The following is a 21052-nucleotide window of genomic DNA, read 5'->3' on the forward strand; positions in this document are numbered from 1 at the left end:
ACTTTTTGTAAATATCAACTATTACTAGAAAATGCCAATCTCAAGCAATAAGTGTGGAAAAGACAAAAACTAGAACTCTCTCTCTCTTCGGTTGGGTCAAATATTATTAGTTTACTAATTTACTCAACATCATCATCATCCTCTCTGACAATTCATCTATATTGCGTTGATTATGTAAATAGTAACTACTTAGGCCGAATACAAGTAAAAAGCCCAGATTTATTGGCCCTCTATAGGCCCAATTACGTATGTCAATTTGGCGCGAATATTTCCCGCCTAGTCGACGAGGAAACCCAATAAACGAGTGGTATTGTGCACTGATTCCGTCGCCGGAGAAAAAGTGTGCGTGTGAGAGAGAGAGAGTAAGAGAAAATGGCGGGAGAAGATTCTTCAGATAACCAGCCGTCGTCACCAGCTTCACCTTCTTCCGCTGGATTCAACACAGATCAGTTACCTATAAGTACGAGTCAAAACTCCGAGAATTTCTCCGACGAAGAAGCCGCCGTAGAAACCCAAGTCATCAGGGATGAGCCAGAGGAAGCGGATGAGGAAGAAGAAGAAGAAGGAGAGGATCTCTACAACGATAATTACTTGGAAGACTATCGGAATATGGATGGGAATGATCAGTATGAGTCTAATGGATTAGATGATTCCGTCGAAGATGAGAGAGATTTAGATCAGGTTATGCTTGACCGTCGTGCGGCTGAGGCTGTACTTGACGCTCGTGAAACTCGAGCTGCGAACCGCAAGCTTCCTCATCTTCTTCATGATAATGGTAAATTAAAAAAATATCCCCAAATCTCTTGTTTAAGTACAGTAATCGGAACCCTAATTGAACCCTGGGTTTAGATATAGGTAATGTAAATTTGAGTTGGGTTGTTTTTGTATACAGATTCAGATGATTGGAATTACAGACCTACGAAGAGGTCTCGGACTACGGTTCCACCAAGAGGTAATGGTGATCCTGATGGAAACCCTCCAAGTTCGCCAGGAGGGTCACAGCCAGATATCTCAATGACTGATCAAACTGATGATTATCAGGATGAGGTATGATTGTGTATCTTTGTACTTACTTGGTGGTGCTAGGTTTGTGTTATGGTAGTGCTAATGGTTGGTAATTTCTTATATACAGGATGACAATGAAGATGAAGCAGAGTTTGAGATGTATCGGATTCAAGGAACTCTGAGGGAATGGGTTATGAGAGATGAAGTGAGACGTTTCATTGCCAAGAAGTTCAAAGACTTTTTGCTTACTTATGTGAAACCAAAGAATGACAATGGGGATATTGAATATGTTCGTTTGATTAACGAAATGGTTTCAGGTACTTTCGTTTCCTTTTTGCTATAGCTACATGAGTTCCTTCTTTACTGGTTAATTTACAAGCATTAGATCTCTGAACTATCTATCTATGGCTTATTTTCAGCTAATAAGTGTAGTCTGGAGATTGATTATAAAGAATTCATACATGTCCACCCGAATATTGCCATCTGGTTGGCCGATGCTCCCCAACCTGTTCTTGAAGTTATGGAGGAAGTTACAGAAAAGGTCATCTTTGATCTGCATCCAAACTACAAGAATATTCATACAAAGATCTATGTTCGTGTTACCAACCTACCAGTTAATGATCAGATTCGGAACATAAGGTATAACTATGTCTGAATTCATGGATAAAGAGGAGTTTTGTTATTCTTCACAAGACTCCAACTTAATCTTTTTGCTTGTGAATTCTCAGGCAGATTCATCTTAACACAATGATCCGCATTGGTGGAGTTGTCACAAGGCGTTCTGGGGTCTTTCCTCAACTGCAGCAGGTGAAATATGATTGTAACAAGTGCGGAGCAGTTTTGGGACCTTTCTTTCAAAACTCTTATTCAGAAGTCAAGGTCGGATCTTGTTCTGAATGCCAGTCAAAAGGACCGTTTACTGTTAATGTTGAACAGGTAGGATTCTATGTCCTCTCTAATATTTTCCATTAAAGTCAATGTAAGCTCTGAATTGGAATGTGAATTGACCACAAATTAATTTGCTCTCTTGTTTCAGACAATATACAGGAACTATCAAAAGCTTACAATCCAAGAGAGTCCAGGAACAGTGCCTGCTGGACGACTCCCAAGACATAAGGAAGTTATCCTGCTGAATGACCTTATCGATTGTGCACGTCCTGGAGAAGAAATTGTATGTTCTTCATGCATTACTCTTCTTGAATACTTTGCACACCTGTGTATGGTAGGTGATTGATTTTATCTTGCATGAGATGATTTACAGGAGATTACTGGCATATATACCAACAATTTTGACCTATCTTTGAACACAAAGAATGGATTTCCTGTCTTTGCCACTGTGGTGGAAGCTAATTATGTTACAAAGAAGCAAGACCTCTTTTCTGCATACAAGCTAACCCAAGAAGACAAGACACAAATCGAAGAGCTGTCCAAGGACCCACGTATAGTTGAACGTGTAAGTTGGATTTAAATCCTAATAAAACCTTTGAATTGCTTCAAAGACATCCCTGTTAACATCAATTCAATTTCTCTTTCAGATCATTAAGTCAATCGCTCCGTCAATATATGGCCACGAAGATATCAAAACAGCTCTTGCTCTTGCTATGTTTGGAGGCCAAGAGAAAAATATTAAAGGGAAACACAGATTGCGTGGAGATATTAATGTACTTCTACTAGGTGATCCAGGAACAGCAAAATCACAATTTCTGAAGTAAGAAAACTATCTTGGCCAGCTGACTTCATTAATTCATGTGGTGAATATTTTCATTAACTGCTTAAATGTTACGTCTAGGTATGCCGAGAAAACTGGACAACGAGCTGTCTACACGACTGGAAAGGGAGCTTCTGCTGTTGGTCTAACTGCAGCGGTACACAAGGATCCAGTTACAAGGGAGTGGACGCTTGAAGGAGGGGCACTTGTACTTGCTGACCGCGGAATTTGTCTTATCGATGAGTTTGACAAGATGAACGACCAAGACAGGTAACAAAATGCAACTAATGATAATTACTTTTCTGAACAAAATGGTGCTGACCATTTAAGTTTTGTTACCAGGGTGAGTATCCATGAAGCCATGGAACAACAGAGTATTAGTATATCAAAGGCAGGAATAGTTACTTCCCTTCAAGCTCGTTGCTCTGTTATTGCCGCAGCTAATCCAGTTGGTGGAAGGTAAATAACTAATGCCCCAAATTCACTGATCTAAACTTTGTCATTTTGATCTTGCTAATTTGTTTGTGACATTGCAATTTCAGGTACGATTCATCCAAGTCATTTGCACAGAACGTCGAGTTGACAGATCCGATCCTTTCTCGTTTTGATATATTGTGTGTTGTCAAGGTATTTTTCTAAACCTCTGCGTCTTGTTCTTGCTATCATATCATTGATTGTGTTAACTTTTTTGGTTATTGACATGACTTAAACCAATTATATGGCTTCAGGATGTGGTTGACCCAGTTACAGATGAAATGCTTGCTGAATTTGTTGTCAGTAGCCACTTCAAATCACAACCCAAAGGTGGTAAGATAGAAGATAGCGAGCCCCAAGATGGCATTCAGGGATCTAGCGGTTCTACTGATCCCGAGGTCTGTGATTTTCAGTTGTAGCTGCTTCTTTTGAAGTTTCCATGTTTTCATGTCTTGATCAAAATATTATTTTATATACAGGTTCTTCCCCAGAACCTGCTGAAGAAATACTTAACATACTCGAAGTTGTATGTCTTCCCAAAACTGGGTGAACTAGATGCCAAGAAGTTAGAGACTGTTTATGCTAATCTAAGACGAGAATCAATGGTAGGTTTCATTTCTTAATTATAATTGTACTGCTGAGTTATGTCTTTCTCAAGTATTATGTTATAATCTCTTACCTGCTTTAATCTTTCGTTCAGAATGGACAAGGAGTTTCCATTGCGACAAGGCACCTCGAGTCTATGATCCGAATGTCTGAAGCGCATGCTAGGATGCACCTTAGGCAGTATGTTACAGAAGAAGATGTTAATATGGCCATTCGAGTCCTGCTTGACTCTTTCATATCAACCCAGAAATTTGGTGTCCAGAGAACTCTAAGAGAGGTATTAGAGAACTTCCATTTAGGTGTTCGGTGAGCTTTGTATCTATGGATTCTGATGTCTGAACTAATTTACTCCTGTGCAGAGTTTCAAACGATACATTACATACAAAAAGGACTTCAACTCATTGCTGCTTGTTCTTCTGAAAGAGCTCATAAAGAATGCCTTGAAATTTGAAGAAATCATTTCGGGATCAAATTCAGGACTACCATCTATCGAGGTTAAGATAGAAGAGCTGCAGACAAAGGTAACTGTCATATATGATTAGGCTAATATCAGAAGCACGCTTCCTAATAGATATTTTTCACTAACTCTTATTTATGTCTACATTTCAGGCCAAGGAATACGACATTGCAGATCTACGGCCGTTCTTTTCAAGCACTGATTTTTCCAAAGCTCATTTCGAGTTGGACAATGGTCGAGGAATGATCAGGTGTCCTAGAAGGCTAGTCACTTGGTAAACGACAAGGCGAGCTTCAAGTCACTATCAACTTAGGTTTATAATCGCATTAAAAATGTTGGATTATTAGGACGATAGTTTCGTTTTGTGTTAAAGATTATGAGTTGCTCAAGAATTTGCAGTAGGCATTTTAAGATATTATTGCAGCTTTCCTTTTTTTCTTAAAACTTTTGAGCCTTTTGAATTTGAGAAGAACGCATATGATTAACTTGTCAACCGGTTTTGAGTTGCTCAAATTGTAAAATTTTTGAAAATTTGGCCTAAAGTTACAATTACCAAACTTAAAAATGACGTTTAATTATTATGCGTCTAATGCTACTCTTATTGGGAACAAATTTAAAATTTTATATCCAGAAATAAGATCTTTATATAATTCGAATCTGAACCAAAAACTTTAACATTAACAAAACCATCCATCTTAACTCAGGTTTACCATTATTACTAAACCGGAAATCTGAAATCACAAAGAAAAACCGAACCAAAAAATTACAGTACTAAGCGGTGACGTCAGGACTACATGCCGTTTTGTAACTAAATTAAAAAAAAGCAAAGGCAACAACATCTGTAGACTGGATTCGTTTGTTCGTCGACAAACTTGTTTTCTTTTCGCAATTCGGAGTAGTCCCGCTCGCTCAGTTCCGATTAGGGTTAAGAAAACCTCCGTTTGGTGAGACTTCGTCGTCCTTCTCGATACTCTTTGATTCATCATTGGCCCTGGTATGTGCTTTCGTCTACTAGTTAGGGTTTTTCCTCCTCTCTTTTCGCTATCGACTACATGTCCTCCCTCTGAAATATTGAGCTCGAAGTTGGGATATTTTGCTCTTCAGATTAAGCCGTAAGTTGTAAAGGAAGCTCTATTTTGTGGGAGAATGTCGAATAATCCTCCCCCGTCTTCTGGTGCCCAGGTGCGAAAAGTGCCAAAGTTGCTCTCTCTCTCTCTCTTTTAGTTCCCTTTCATGGAATTCGAAGCAACTCGATTGATATGTTCTAAGCAATTTGATTTTGGGGAAGGTTTAGACTAGAGACTTTGACGAAGTTTATTTGATTAAGCTCAAACGGATTAGAGACTTTGATCTATATTGTATCTGTCATTGTTTAATAGTTTGTAAGGTTTTATATTTACTGGATTTGATGTCGCGAAAGCTAAGAAGCTGAAGTATGTGTCTCATTACCTTGATTGAAGTGTATAAGTGGGTTTGCATAACTACAAAATTTCTATGGGATGATAATCTGGCTCCCAATTGGTGGACGTTTTGTTTTAGCGTATGATTTATAGTGATAGTTTGTTAGTTTCTCCACTAGTCTGTGATCTATTAGATGTGCTTATGAGACTATTTTTCCAGCAGTTTCGGCCGATGGTTCCTGGGCAACAGGGTCAGCATTTTGTTCCTGCAGCTTCACAGCCTTTTCATCCCTATGGACATGTACCTCCAAATGCTGAGAGTCAGCCTCCACAGTTTTCTCAGCCCATACAGCAGCAGCAGCAGCTCTTTCCAGTGAGACCAGGTCAGCCTGGTCATATTACATCATCGTCACAGGCTGTATCAGTTCCTTATATTCAAACAAACCAGATTCTCACTTCTGGATCTACTCAACAACAGCCAAATGTACCTCCAGTGACGGGCTTTGTTACATCTGGACCTCCATTTTCTTCTTCATATACGGTGAGACTTCTGCTCTTATATTTGTGTGCGGATAACCTTTATGTATGATTCGTTTTCATTTTCCTAGTGGATTCTTGTTACTGCAGTTTGTACCATCTTCTTATCCTCAGCAACAACCACCACCATCATTGGTCCAACCAAATTCTCAGATGCATGCAGCCGGCGTCCCTCCAGCAGCAAACGCTTGGCCTGTTCCTGTAAATCAAAGTACATCACTTGTTTCCCCTGTGCCGCAGACTGGGCAACAAACACCAGTCGCACTATCCACAGACCCAGTAAGTGGCTACGGTTACTTATCGCAAATATGTTTTGCTGACTTGTATTGATGCTTAAATATGTTGTTAATTATGAAACCATCTCGTACTAAAACGTCGAATCATATTATTTTGAGTTGTCTTCTATCATTTATAGCATTTTAATCTTCCTCTGAACTATTTTGAGATAGTATTTGTATATGAATCGAGCGTTCCTCAACTTATTAGCAAAGTTTTATATAGACATCGACTTATTTAGATTTATTAAATACTATGTGCACCCCCTCTGGTCCTTAACTTAACTCAAACTCGAATAAGGTTTGAAGACGTACGGTATTGTTGTTGAGAACCCAAAAACTCTTCCAAGCCGCAAGAGGCCCCTAGCAAACCACAAAATACTTTATACCTCTACACATCAGAACCTTTTCCTATTTATAGTCGATTACTAACTAGCTGATATGGCATTGTTGATGTACTCTTATCAAACTAATTGGTATTTCTTTATGCACTATTTCTTATGCAAATTGTAGCTTAATATTCATGTTGGATTTTGATTCCAGGGAAGCTTGACTCCGCAATCTGCATCTGACTGGCAGGAGCATACATCTGCTGATGGGAGAAAGTATGTTACTGAATCACTGTTTCATGTTTAGGCACCAATTATCGTCCTACATGTCACTCTTTGTACCGTAGTTTTGTGTTCATGCAGTTCCCAATCGAAATTGATTACTTTATGAAATTTTTCCTAAGCTTCTCATTTTTTGAACCTTCCATAAGGTCCATGCAGATGTGTGTGTCATGGCTTTAAGTCTATGGAGTCTAAAACTTTTCGGGTGATCTGATAAATACTTATCTTTTCTAGGTATTATTACAACAAGCAGACTAAACAGTCAAGCTGGGAGAAACCTCTTGAACTGATGACACCACTTGAGGTGAGACTTATAAAGTAGCCAGTCTTCTAAGATGATTTTTATCTTGCTGGTCGTTGAAGCTTATCAGTCTTATAGTTGGTGTGTCCACTTTACTGTTATGTAAACGGATGCATACTTTGTCTAGAAAAATGATGTTGAGCATATTCTTTTCCACTGATTTGGAAACTCAATGGTAACTGTCGAGATATATAATGACTGCTACGTGCTCATCTAAAGCAGCTTTCACTTTATTAAAACAGGCTACCGATGCTCCCTGTTTTTCACTTCTTTTGTGTAAATTCTTAGGTGACAACTTTATAGTCAGGCTGGGATCGGATTGCTAATTTATGATGTTTGTTCTATTAAATATTTTTCTGATTGTCTTTTTCTTGTTTTATAGTAAAAGTATGTGTTTCTAGACTCGGTCCTTGTTTTCTTTATACAAATAGAAGAACTTCAATAGTACTCTTGTCCCACTTTTTTCAATGGTATGCTGTACTGTTAAGTAGTATATTTGACCCCCCTCTGCTTATTTCTGTTTTACATAACAAATTATTTTGCATCAAATCTGTCTATGCACATTGTTTTTTAACTTGGTTGGAAATTATATACTAGAAGAATGATATTTGAATGCAAACGGCAACCAGTTTGGGGGTATTTTGAAACAAGTTATTTGATTGACCTAATAAAATCCTGTCTTGGTTTCTTTCTTGACGTTTATGAACTTAATTTGGTTGATTGACCTGATAAAATCCTGCCTTGTTGATATATTCATTGCTACGATGCATACATCTTTCTTTTTTCCACTTTGATCCCGTAACCTTTAAATGACATTCTGGGTTTCTGTAGAAACAGACTTGATTGATTGATCAAAATCTACCATGTATATTCATTTTTATAGTTTCTTGCAATCTAAAATCTCTTTCTACAGCGGGCTGATGCATCCACTGTATGGAAGGAATTTACAACAGCTGATGGAAAGAAGTATGCATCTTTGAATTTCATTTGGTATTTGTATAATGCTTATTTTCCATTGTTGCAACTGATTAGTTGATTCAATTTACACAGATATTATTATAACAAGGTTACAAAGGAGTCTAAGTGGACAATTCCAGAAGATTTGAAGGTCTACCAATTTATTTCTCTCTCGTCCACATTCCCCAATGCAAAGCCTATGTTAAACCTGTGTAGTTGTTGTATGCAGTTAGCTCGGGAACAAGCCCAACTAGCTAGCGAAAAGAGGTCCCTTTCCGAAGCTGGATCTACTCCTCTGTCCCACAATGTTGCCTCCTCATCTGATCTAGCGGTTAGCACTGCGACCTCTGTTGCTCCCAGCTCATCTTCAACACTTCCTGGACATTCTTCAAGCCCTACCCAAGCGGGTTTGACTGTACCTGTCGCCCATCCTCCCTCAGTTGCTCCTGTTACTCCAACGTCTGGTGCAGCTACTGATACTGAGGCGACTGCAATGTACTACTTTTACTTGGGGAAGTTTTGTTTGATGATTATACACTCTATCATGCCTCTGAATTTAGGTTTTGTACCCATCTTAACAGAAAAGCGGATAATTTACCGTCTCGGGGAGCAAATGATTCAAATAATGGAGCTACAACACAAAACAATGAGGCATGATTTTAACTGTCCTTTTCTACAATGATTTGCCTAGATTCTAAAAGTGTATTCATATGTTTTCCATTTACCTGTTTCTACTTCAGCTTCATGTAAACAGAGTTTACATTAACATGTCCGAGTTATTGGAAAAGTTATGTATAGTAATTACTATAGGTGTGATGATGTGGTGGTGTCATGAATATTTATGGTCAAGCTTTACATCATGGTATGCTTTCTCATTATTTCGAATGTTTTGTTAGGCTGACAATAAGGAATTGTCGGTGAATGTAAAAGCAAATCTGTCACCTGCTGGTGACAAAGCAAATGTTGAGGAACCTATGGTATATGCTACTAAGCAGGTAATTTTTTATCCTATTTTCTCCTCATGATATCTCTTTTCTGTAGCATAACGTTTTCGTGTGCAAGTGCAATTGTTTGCCAACCATCTATTTTTGTACTATTTTGGTTATTTTTTTTCTAGGAGGCTAAAGCTGCTTTCAAGTCTCTTTTGGAATCTGTAAATGTTCATTCTGACTGGACATGGGAACAGGTAATGTGCTAGTATTTGTGTCTTTGATCGATATTTCAGCATCCTCTTCCTAAGCATCTACCTCTTCGTTGCTGACCGTATCATCTCCTCGAGTCCTTGTAGACATTGAAAGAGATTGTTCACGACAAAAGGTATGGTGCTTTGAGGACTCTAGGTGAGCGGAAACAAGCTTTTAACGAGGTATATAGTTTCTTAGTTCTTAGCTATAATGTGGAATTGCATTTTTTTTTACCTTGTTAAATAATGTGTTGCACTCTCTAGTTGTGATGTAATTATGTTTTCACTGGTAGATTTCGACTTTCAGTAGCTCTAACGCTTACACCTGACTGTCAAATTAAATTCTCCAGTATCTTGGTCAAAGGAAAAAAGTGGAAGCTGAGGAAAGACGAAGAAGACAGAAGAAAGCTCGGGAAGAATTTGTCAAGATGCTAGAGGTATGTACCAAAGGAGTCAGAAGTTCGGTGTTTTGTTTGTTTAGTGTGACTGATGACCTGTTTTATGTTCTAATAATATTTCTTGACTTCAGGAGTGTGAAGAGCTTTCATCATCCATAAAATGGAGGTATGGCTTTCAGTTAATTACAAGATCTTTGTCTCTTTTCTTTATTGTATGCATGACATTTGCTAATGGAAACTATTTCCTCACCAGCAAAGCAATGAGTTTGTTTGAAAATGATGAGCGCTTTAAAGCTGTTGACCGTTCAAGGGATCGTGAAGATCTTTTTGACAATTATATTGTGGAACTTGAGAGGAAGGTAAATCATCTGGGTACTTTTTTGGGGCTTTTCGTTTTCATGTGTAAATTTGGCTGTTTGTTGTTTCGTATGATACTTTGTGCTGCTAAGCAAAACATGGCATGCCTATGCACATGAAGGTGTTGGACCAGAGAACTTTGTTTTTTGGTTATTACGGTTCAAATGGTTTTCTCGCTTCGTATGATACAAGAGGCATGTCTTAAAATACACAATAATTTGTGTGGGTGCTTAGATTGTCGCTGAGAATTTATCTGGTGCACCGGCATGATGGTTTTTGAAGCATCTATTGAGAATACAATGTTTTGCTTTGTAGAAGGGGAAAGTTCATTATTCAAATTGACATCATGAATCCGTTAATGTGCAGGAAAGAAATAAGGCACAAGAGGAGCATCGGCAACATATGGCAGAGTATCGGAAGTTTCTTGAAACCTGTGACTTTATCAAAGTACATCATTGTTTGTGAATCTTATTCCTGCAAACCTTTTTCTCGTAGACCTTGCCATAATGCCTTTTATAATACTTGTTTTTAAGGCTGGTACACAATGGCGCAAAGTTCAAGATAGACTGGAGGATGATGAAAGATTCTGTCTTGAAAAGATAGATCGCCTGATTGGTTTTGAGGTAAGTTACTTCATCAAGTAGTTCAGGATGCCACATTAGAATTTGTTTCTAATGTTTTTTATTCCAGGAATACATTCTTGAACTAGAGAAGGAAGAAGAGGAGCTGAAGAAAGTAGAGAAAGTAAGGTCAATGTTCAGGGTTGTAACCTAATTTTTCCTCTTAAAACTCCAATGCTCATGGTTTCGTTTTCTTGTGGAGCTAGGAACATGTAAGGCGGGCCGAGAGAAAAAACCGTGATGCATTTCGTACACTATTGGAAGAACATGTTGCTGCTGGCATCCTTACAGCCAAGACGTACTGGTTGGATTATTGCATTGAGGTGTCTCACCAGTTTAGATCCCTTTTTTGGACAAATTATATTTTATATTGGATTCTTTCACTCAGTTATTTTATATACAGTTAAAGGAGTTGCCCCAATACCAAGCTGTTGCATCTAATACGTCTGGCTCAACTCCGAAAGACTTGTTCGAAGATGTCACAGAAGAGTTAGAGAAACAGGTAATTCGGACTAGATAAATTATATTTCTCTGTGGGTAGATTTGCGTGAATCTGATAGTTGTGTTGTGATAATCCAACCATTTGTGTTTTGATTGACAGTATCGTGAGGATAAGAGTCGCGTAAAGGAAGCTATGAAGTCAAGGAAGGCAAGTCAACGGATAGCTTGTATTTCTGCTTATTACTATACCAACCATTTTACTAATCCCTTTTGTCTACCACCAGATTTCCATGGTCTCCTCTTGGCTGTTTGAAGATTTTAAATCTGCTATTTCAGAAGATCTCAGTCCTCAACCAGTATCAGACATAAATTTAAAGGTACGGGCTTATTTGTGAAAATACATGTGTCATCAGATAAATTAATCAACAGTTACTGTTATCTGATTTGTGTACATTGGAATAAATATATAAGCTACTGGTTCAAACTTCTGTTCCTATTGTTTAAATTGTTGTTCCTGGCATGCTTTAACCCATCCAACACCTGCAATGAGTTATTTTTCACCTGCTTTTAGATTCTTTTTTGATGAGATTTGCATAAATATTTATTGACTAATGCTCTGGATAAAATTTTGATTGACAGATTGTCTTTAGTACAGCAGAGATGATGATATTCTTTCAAAGTTCAGTTGATATATGCTCTAATATTTTTTCTCCTGTTTATCAGCTTATATATGATGATTTGGTTGAGAGAATGAAGGAAAAAGAAGAAAAAGAGGCCAGGAAGCTTCACCGTATGGCTGAAGAATTTACCAATCTGTTGCGCACTCTCAAGGTATATCTTACCCGTGGTGACTTTCTTTTCTGACTGGATTCTCTGGGACGTTAAACATAGTGTTATTGGTTTAGGAAATAACCGCAGCTTCAAACTGGGAAGATACCAGACCACTGATTGAAGAAAGTCAAGAGTACAGGTAAATAGTTTATAGATTTGTATTGGATGCTTCACCGTAATTAAAACAAAAGGTTGTAGTTCTACCTTCTTAATGTCTCATTTCGAATATCTGCAGATCGATTGGAGATGAAAGTGTTAGCAGAGGGTTATTTGAGGAATACATAACGAGTTTACAAGAAAAGGCAAAGGAAAAGGAGCGTAAGCGTGATGAGGAAAAGGTACTGATTTGTCGTGCCAGGAAATTATTTTCTCTTTTATGTAAAAACGGGTCTCTAAGACGTTATTGTCTCTTTTCTTTTCAGGTTAGAAAAGAGAAGGAAAGGGATGAGAAGGAGAAGCGGAAAGACAAGGATAAGGAGAGAAGGGAAAAGGAAAGGGAACGTGAAAAAGAGAGGGGAAAAGAGAGGAGTAAAAGGGAAGAGTCAGATGGTGAGACTGCTGTAGAAGCGAGCGAAGGTCACAAAGAGGAGAAAAGAAAGGGAAAAGATCGAGACCGAAAACATAGGAGACGGCATCACAATTCTGATGAAGATGTCAGTTCTGATAGAGATGACAGAGAAGAGTCAAAGAAATCCTCCCGTAAACATGGTAATGATAGAAAAAAATCAAGAAAGGTACTCCCTAGACTTCAATTCTGAGTTAGCTAAGCTTGAAATTTTTTTAGTGGAATTAAGATTCAAAACTAAGAGGGTTATGGTTTCTTGCTAGCACGCAAACTCCCCTGAATCTGATATTGAAAACCGGCATAAAAGACAGAAGAAAGAACAAAGGGAGGGTGGTCGTCGAAGTGGTTATGACGAGCTAGAGGATGGAGAGGTTGGGGAGGATGGCGAAATCCGACATTAACCGCTGACAAGTGGTAAGAAGTTTTTCTTACATTTTTGCTTCATCTGAAACCTTTATACATCTCATTGTGCTTTCTTTCTTGATTCATCTTCACACTTTGTAAGAAGGATACGTATACTTTCTTTTCATTTCTCTGTTAATTGGATATATACCAAAATCTTTAACTATTACCGTCAATGGGAGAAAAAAAACATCCTAAAATAGACTGATTTCTACTTGGGTACGCCCTCTGTATTAGTAACTTGGTTAAACTGCTGAGTATTCTGATACGTTTTGAATATAAGAACCTTTGAGGTGTGTTCTGAACTTAAACAAAATGTAGAAAAGAACAGAACAAAAGAGAATAAAAGAAGTACTCTTTGATTCTTTGATATAAGACAACGGTAACAATCCCAAGAGAAATATTTATGGAGTCTCTTCCTTCCCCCTTACAATGTTTCACCCAAAGATAGATACAATGTTTCACCCAAAGATAGATAAAAACAACTCACACCCCAACCTACTACATAAATACTACTTGGAATCTACTGTCCCCACACAAACGAGCCGTTGCAGACCATTACAGTGAGACAGTGACATTTATTCCTTACTTAGATAACTCTCTCTCTCTCCAAGGCCCATTACTACTCTTTGGAGCTACTGGATCCACTTTGCTTCCTCTTAGCCACTTGGCCTTGGGCTCTTCTTCTTCTTCCTTTGGTACTAGTAGAGAATAGGAGGGTGTGTACTCTCAAATGTATCATTACCCCCTTCTTTGAAATTAACCTTGTCCTCAAGGCTGACCCATTCCCACGAACGTTCATAGTCTGGTAACCCTTTCCACTTAATCAATATCTCAGCTTGACCTGAAACTGGGGTTTTGCGGTGGTCCAATACTGCTTCTGGTTCTGCCTCCAGTACCCCTTCGTCTGTGAGCTGCTCTGGTATTGATGTCGTAACTAGTTGCTCGCCTATCGCCTTTTTAAGTTGTGATATGTGGAAGGTGGGATGAATCTTGGCCGCAGGTGGTAGCTTGAGCCGATACGCCACAGCTCCCACTCTTGCCTCCACTCGATACGGTCCATAAAAACGAGCTGACAGCTTCTCATTCGGTCTCCTGGCCACCGACTTACGACGGAATGGCCTCATCTTCAAGTACACTTGATCACCGACAGCCAGTTCGACTTCCCTGCGATGCTCATCTGCATTCCTCTTCATCCTTTGTTGAGCTTTATGCAGGTGCTCTTTGATCAGCCCCAAGGCCGCATCTCATTCCTGCAATTTTTTTTCCAGGTCTACATTGGAGGTTGACCCATTTTCATACCTGAGTAAAGTGGGTGGCTCTCTGCCATAGGTTGCTTGGAATGGTGACATCTTTAGAGCTGAGTGCAAAGAAGTGTTGTAGCATAACTCAGCCCATGGTAGAAACTTTGCCCATGTCCGTGGTTGCTCCCCTGCAAGACATCTCAGGTATGTTTCAAGGCTCCGATTGGTGACTTCAGTCTGTCCATCAGATTGAGGATGATAAGCCGTACTGAAGCAGAGGTTGGTGCCAGCGAGACAGAACAATTCTTTCCAAAAGAGGCTGGTAAAGAACTTGTCTCTATCTGAGACAATGGACCTGGGAAAACCATGTAACCGCAACACTCCCTGAACGAACACATTGGCCACATCAGTAGCGGTGAAAGGGTGTTTAATGAGGAGGAAGTGATCATATTTGGTCAGTCTATCTAACACCACCAAGACTGCATTATTTCCTCCCGATTTTGGTAATCCCTCAACAAAATCCATTGAGATGTCTTCCCACACTCTCTCAGGAATAGGCAACGGTTGTAGTAGTCTGCTAGGAGCCAACGTGGGGTACTTGTAACGTTGACAAACTTGACATGCGGACACATGTTTCCTGATGTCCGTCATCATCCTCGTCCAATAGAACAACTCTCTGATCCTCTTTTGGGTTTTGAGCACTCCACCGTGTCCTCCCAACTTACCATCGTGAAACTCTCTCATGATTAATCCAGTGATGGCTGAATCCTTTGGTATCACCAATCTACCCTGTCGCAACAGCCTGTCTTGGGTCAGCCACAACCCCGTTTGGTGTGATCACATGCCCCAAATATTCAATCTGCTGACTCCCAAATTGACACTTCTTTTGATTAGCATACAGCTTGTGTCGCTTGAGAGTTGCTAGAACCGCACGAAGGTGTCCCTGATGTTCCTGAATGGTGCGACTGTAAACTAGGATGTCATCAAAGAACACTAGCACAAACTTGCGCAGAAAGGGCCGAAATACTTCATTCATGAGCGACTGTAACGTAGCTGGTGCATTGGTCAGACCAAATGGCATGACGAGGAACTCGTAATGCCCATCACGAGACCTGAAAGTCGTCTTCTGTACATCCTCTGCCTTGACCAGAATCTGATGGTACCCCGATCGTAAATCCAGCTTCGAGAATATTTGAGCCCCATGGAGTTCATCTAGAAGCTGATCAATCATTGGTATGGGATAGCTATCCGGCACAGTGACTTTGTTCAAGGTACGGTAGTCGACGCAAAACCTCCAACTTCCGTCCTTCTTCTTCACCAACAACACTGGACTCGAGAAAGGACTCCCACTCTCTCGTATGATCCTTGCTGCCAACATCACTGCAATTTGTTTCTCGATTTCTTCTTTTTGGGCGTGTGGGTAGCAAAATGGTCTGACACTCACTGGTTCCGCACTTGGTTTCAAGTTGATGGCATGCTCTTTGCCTCGAGAGGGAGGCAGTCCCGTTGGTTCTGCAAACACCATGGAAAACTCCTCGAATAATGGTTGATATAGTGCCAATGTGTCTTCTTTGGTCTCCCCTTTCACTGCTTGTAGGTTGTGGCAGTCGACAAGGATCCCTTCTCCATCCTGTTGGAGCGCTTTCCACAAACTCTTCAGGGATACCTCTGAATTCTGCAGACTATGGTCTCCTCTCAGAGTCACCCATTCTGTTCCTGCCCAGAATCCCAACCTCTGCTCCTTCCAGTTCACCTTAGTATGCCCCAAAGTCTCTAGCCATTGCATTCCTAAGATGACATTGGCTTCACCAAGTTCCAACGGTAGGAAACTGGTGACCACAGCGTAACCATGGAGCTGCAGCTTCACGTTATGACAAACTCCTGAACCCCGTACCAGCAATCATGTACCCATTCGTACCTCGTATCCTAAGGTACCTTTCGTAGCAATGCCAATCCTGTTTGCCATGGAGCTGGAGATGAAGTTATGAGTCGCTCCACTGTCCACCATTACCACGATGTCTTCCTCCTGTACTATTCCCCTCAGTTTCATAGTACGTGGAGACGATATCCCCACCGCCAAGTAGATAGACAGGGCTGTGAATTCAGGAACTTCGACCAACTCCTCTCCCAACTCGTTCTCATCCTTGTCTACTTCACCTTCCTCGTCGTCCACCGTAGCGACCAACACTTAAAGTCCTTTCAAATGACATCGGTGTCCGGCGTGGTACTTTCCATCGCACCGGAAACATAACCCTTTGGCGCGATGGTCGTTGGCCTCCGTGTCGGACAACCGACGGTATGGTGCACGGCGCGTCTCCGCCGGTTTCCCTTGATTAGGGTTGGTTTTCTCCCCAATAGTATGGAACTGTGTCGTTTTGTTCTTTGGTGGAATCGGGGGTTTAGTGTTTGTCACATTTACCCCTCCTCTCACGTGCGAGAATACACGCGTAGACAGTCTCTCACCTCCACTGCGATTGGCTGCTCTGTTCGTATTGTCACCACTTGACGACGACGGCATGTCCCCGTGGTCGTTCCACTCTTCCACCATTTTTGCCACACTCATCATTTTCTTCAAGTTCCGGGGCTCAAACATTTTGACCCCTGCTCGCACCTTCGGTTTCAGGCCGATCATAAAGGCCATTTCCAACACCTTTTCGGACACTTTGGGGGCATTAGCTGCCAGAAAGATGAAGTCCTTGCAGTACTTCCCGGCGGACTCGTCTTGACGGAGCAATAGCAGGCGTTCGCCGGCAGTCAGATCGTGAGACACCGCAAAGTTCTCCAATACACGACTTTTCATCTGTTCCCAAGTGAGAAAGGGATGTCGGTCCCTTTCCCAACGATACCAAGACAAGGCGTCATTGGTGAAACACATTCTCACTGCTCGAAGCTTCTCCTCCTCCGAAAACTCGCTGAGCTCGAAGTATTGTTCCACTCTCGTCAACCACCCTTCGGCGTCTTCTCCATCGAACAGAGGCAACTCGAGTAGGCGAGTCAGTGGCTCTCTCCTTTCTGGATATTCGCTTCTCGACCGAGTCTAACTCTTCATCGGTGTCGTGCTCTGCGGAAACCGTTTCTACACCACTTCTTTTGGGCTCATTTCTACCCTAGATATATGGGTTTCCTCTTCTACCCTCGTCTCTGTACCCAAAGTTCTCTAGACGGTCCAGTACATCTAGCTTCGACATCTATTTCTCCAGGACGTCAAGTTTGCTCAGCTGTTTCTTCATTTCTTGCACGTCGTTCTCCAACACGGATATTTGCGGAATCTCCTTTTGGATAGTCTCCACAATTTTTTCAAGTTCCTCTACTTTCTTCGCTGGTGGCATTGTGAATGGTTTCCCAGAAAGACCTTTCTCTGATAACAATTTGATACGTTTTGAATATGAGAACCTTTAGAACAGAACAAAAGAGAATAAAAGAAGTACTCTTTGATATAAGACAACGGTAACAATCCCAAGAGAAATGTTTATGGAGTCTCTTCCCTCCCCATTACAATGTTTCACCCAAAAGATAGATAAAAACAACTCACACCCCAACCTACTACATAAGTACTACTTGGAATCTACTGTCCCCACAAAAACGAGCCGTTGCAGACCATTGCAGTGAGACAGTGACCTTTATTCCTTACTTAGATAACTCTCTCTCTCCAAGGCCCATTACTACTCCTTGGAGCTACTGGATCCACTTTGCTTCCTCTTAACCACTTGGGCTTGGGCTCTTCTTCTTCCTTTGGTACTGGTAGAGAATAGGAGGGTGTGTACTCTCAACTATCATATTCACATATTTCAAATTTTTAAATTGGCACCAATCAAATCCCAGTTCTTACCAGTCGCATGAAAGGTCAATGCCTTCGTACGCAAGATATTTCTAGTTTGGAATCCCAACCATCCTCAAAATAAATCCCTAGTTGGCTAGTTCTGTAAATCTCTCTTACCTTTTGCCGGGAAGCAGTACACTTAGCATCCTTAGTACTTCTCCATATCTTACACCTGCTACCACCCCAATTGACACTCTAATCAACCATTACAGTTTCTTATCATTTAATATATTTTAGTGAATATTATATATGATTAATAATAGTTATAAAATATTATCTTATAAAAATCTTTAAATTACTATTAAGACAAATTTTTTATTTCAAACACATGATTTTAAAAAATATAAAATATATAAACGTTATATTTTTTAAAAAATTCAAATCTGATAAAAAATCATGAATTTATACTTAAACATTCTACTATTTTTTTTTTATTTTCTTCATCAGCTTTCTCACATTCTTCCACTGAATAATCATTTAAAATCTCTTTTTTAAACTACTACACAACTTGTTAACCAATCAAATTCCACGACCAAAATCATTGCCTCTTTTCTCGTTAAATTTGTGCATTGCCTCAAACATTCTATGGAAGTATTTATAGTATTATTAAACATTCTATTAAGTTTTAATTTATACTAATAAAAAGTAGAAGCTATAAGCTCCTAAAGGCGTCCACCTAGGATTTTAAACCACCAATAGGGATTAGACACTTCACAAATTAACTTTTTAAAAATTTTCAGAATTTTCTATATTAAGAATTATTTTAAACAATCTATCAGGATTTGAAATGTCATTCATTAATATTTTTTCAATTTCCAGAATTTTTTTAAAAAAGGAAAATTTTAAATTTATGGAAATAAAAGAACTATATACAATATCCCACATTAGCTATAAAAATTTTAGAGAATGATTCAGAACCAGTATAAATAAGATTAATATGCTTCACGAATGAGCAGGAACGTTTGATTTATCAGGCGTCCAAGTTTAAAAGTATATTCGGTTTGATCAAGTTTTTTATTTAATCAAATTAAAACTTTAAAAAGTTTCAAAAAAAATATATTATAATATTTAAAATTTAAAACGTTTTAATATTATAAATATTGGACCTTTTAAAAGTTCTTAGCTCTGTAAAACATATTTTTGTGTATGATTTTATAGATGAGTTGATATTCTTTCATTATTTTTTTATTTTTTATCTTATTTTTTATTTTTATGAGAAAATAAATGATTTTATTCTTGGAGTTTGATGGATTAACAAGTTGTGTGGTAGTCTAAAAAAAGGTTTTAGTGGAAGAATGTGAAGAAGTTAACGAGGATGAAGAAGAAAAACAACCTATCAGGATTTGACATATCATTCATTAACATTTTTTCAATTTTCAGAATTTTTTAGAAAAAAGAAAATTTTAAATTTATGGAAATAAAAGAACTATGTACAATATCCCACATCGGCTATAAAATTTTTAGAGAATGATTCAGAACCAGTATAAATAAGATTAATATGCTTCATGAATGAGCAGGAAAGCTTGATTTATCAGGCGTCCAAGTTTAAAAGTACATTCGGTTTGATCCAGTTTTTTATTTAATCAAATTAAAACTTTAAAAAGTTTCAAAAAAATATATTATAATATTTAAAATTTAATTCTTTCATTGATTTTTTATTTTTTATCTTATTTTTTATTTTTATGATAAAATAAATGATTTTGTTCTTGGAGTTTGATGGATTAACAATTTGTGTGGTAGTCTAAAAAAAGGTTTTTTAATGGAAGAATGTGAAGAAGTTGACTAGGATGAAGAAGAAAAAGAGTATAGCGAAAAATCAGACGGTAAAAGTAATGATGACGATTACCACAAAATTTTGCAATAGAAATGACAAGAAAGAATATGAAGAATAAGAAAACAATGAATAAAAACACGAAAACATAGGTGGTAGCGATCAATTAAATATGAAAACGAGTTAAATTCATGATGATAAAATTGTTTTGTTTTTTCTAGTGGTCAAAGAAATGGTTTAGGATATGTGAGGTCATCAGTTTAATTCGCCTCGCATGGATGTCGAGTTAAATTCATGATTTTTTTTATCAGATTTGATTCTATAACACAACTGATTTTTATATTTCAAAAAATTGTGTATCTGAAATTTAACTTTTTCCTTAATACTAATTTAAATATTTTATAAGAGAATATTTTACTACCGTCATCAATCATATATAGTTTTCATCAAAATATATCAAATATACTCACGCGTAGCATGGGTTCAAAACCTAGTATTTATAATATTGAAATTTTTAAAACAACTAGATCTAAAGTTTCAATATTGTTAATACTTTAAACTTTTTAAAATATTATAATATTTTGAATCTTTTTAGAAGTTTTAATTTGCTATAATAAACCAAATAAAACTTTTAAATTTGAACGCTGATAAATCAAGTTTCATTTATTAGTCCTATTTATAATAGTTTCATCCATCGTCTAAACTTTTCTAGCCCGTGTGGGACGTTGTACATACACTTATTTATAAGTATTATAATATAGAAATTTTACATAAATTCAAAAATGTTAAATATTGAGAGGGCTGATCCCGATTGGTCATTTAAAAAATCTTAATATAGGCAATTCTGAAAACTTTAAAAAATGTTAATTAGTGAGATGTGGAATTCCTATTGGTTGTTTTAATTCCTAGGTGGACAGCTTTAAGAACTTATTGCTTCAAATTTTATTTAGTATAGAGTTATAGACTAGACAATAGTAGGATGAGATCCAAACATGAAACACCTTCTTATTATATTCTTGGAAGAACCATCATGGGGAACTAACAGATGATCAAAAATAATCCAAATTAAGTCTGAAACTTAATTGCACT

At 38.4% G+C, this 21052-nt stretch overlaps 2 protein-coding genes across 16 annotated transcripts; both read left to right on the top strand.

Annotated features, from left to right (window-relative positions):
• The first annotated feature begins 282 nt into the window (after positions 1-282).
• On the top strand, positions 283-4694 carry LOC104777590 (DNA replication licensing factor MCM2). Its single transcript, XM_010501865.3, has 16 exons — positions 283-775; positions 893-1047; positions 1133-1322; positions 1425-1644; positions 1734-1941; positions 2042-2176; positions 2267-2458; positions 2541-2713; positions 2795-2983; positions 3056-3172; positions 3256-3340; positions 3442-3585; positions 3667-3792; positions 3888-4070; positions 4153-4314; positions 4403-4694. The coding sequence occupies exons 1-16, from the start codon at positions 373-375 to the stop codon at positions 4526-4528; spliced, it is 2808 nt and encodes a 935-aa protein (XP_010500167.2). The 5' UTR covers positions 283-372; the 3' UTR covers positions 4529-4694.
• A 360-nt stretch (positions 4695-5054) lies between these two features.
• On the top strand, positions 5055-13328 carry LOC104777593 (pre-mRNA-processing protein 40A). Of its 15 annotated transcripts, none has more exons than XM_087506716.1 (29): positions 5055-5244; positions 5355-5432; positions 5874-6033; positions 6129-6191; positions 6278-6466; positions 7006-7067; positions 7308-7377; positions 8288-8340; positions 8425-8482; positions 8561-8826; positions 8913-8982; positions 9228-9326; positions 9449-9517; positions 9620-9697; positions 9865-9951; positions 10044-10078; positions 10166-10271; positions 10636-10716; positions 10803-10892; positions 10960-11013; positions 11096-11212; positions 11293-11391; positions 11491-11538; positions 11615-11707; positions 12054-12161; positions 12236-12300; positions 12397-12499; positions 12584-12895; positions 12990-13328. In XM_087506716.1, exons 5-29 carry the CDS (start codon positions 6341-6343, stop codon positions 13125-13127), a joined length of 2487 nt encoding a protein of 828 aa, XP_087362842.1. In that variant the 5' UTR covers positions 5055-5244; positions 5355-5432; positions 5874-6033; positions 6129-6191; positions 6278-6340; the 3' UTR covers positions 13128-13328. The 15 variants fall into 15 exon arrangements, with proteins under 15 accessions (XP_087362842.1, XP_087362844.1, XP_087362833.1 ...); XM_087506718.1 differs by having other exon boundaries at positions 12584-12869; XM_087506714.1 differs by having other exon boundaries at positions 5092-5244; positions 5871-6033; positions 8892-8982.
• Positions 13329-21052: the final 7724 nt, after the last annotated feature.

The sequence above is a fragment of the Camelina sativa genome, chromosome 3 (genome assembly GCF_030686135.1).
Source record: "Camelina sativa cultivar CO46 ecotype springtype chromosome 3, ASM3068613v1".
Taxonomy (NCBI): domain Eukaryota; kingdom Viridiplantae; phylum Streptophyta; class Magnoliopsida; order Brassicales; family Brassicaceae; genus Camelina; species Camelina sativa.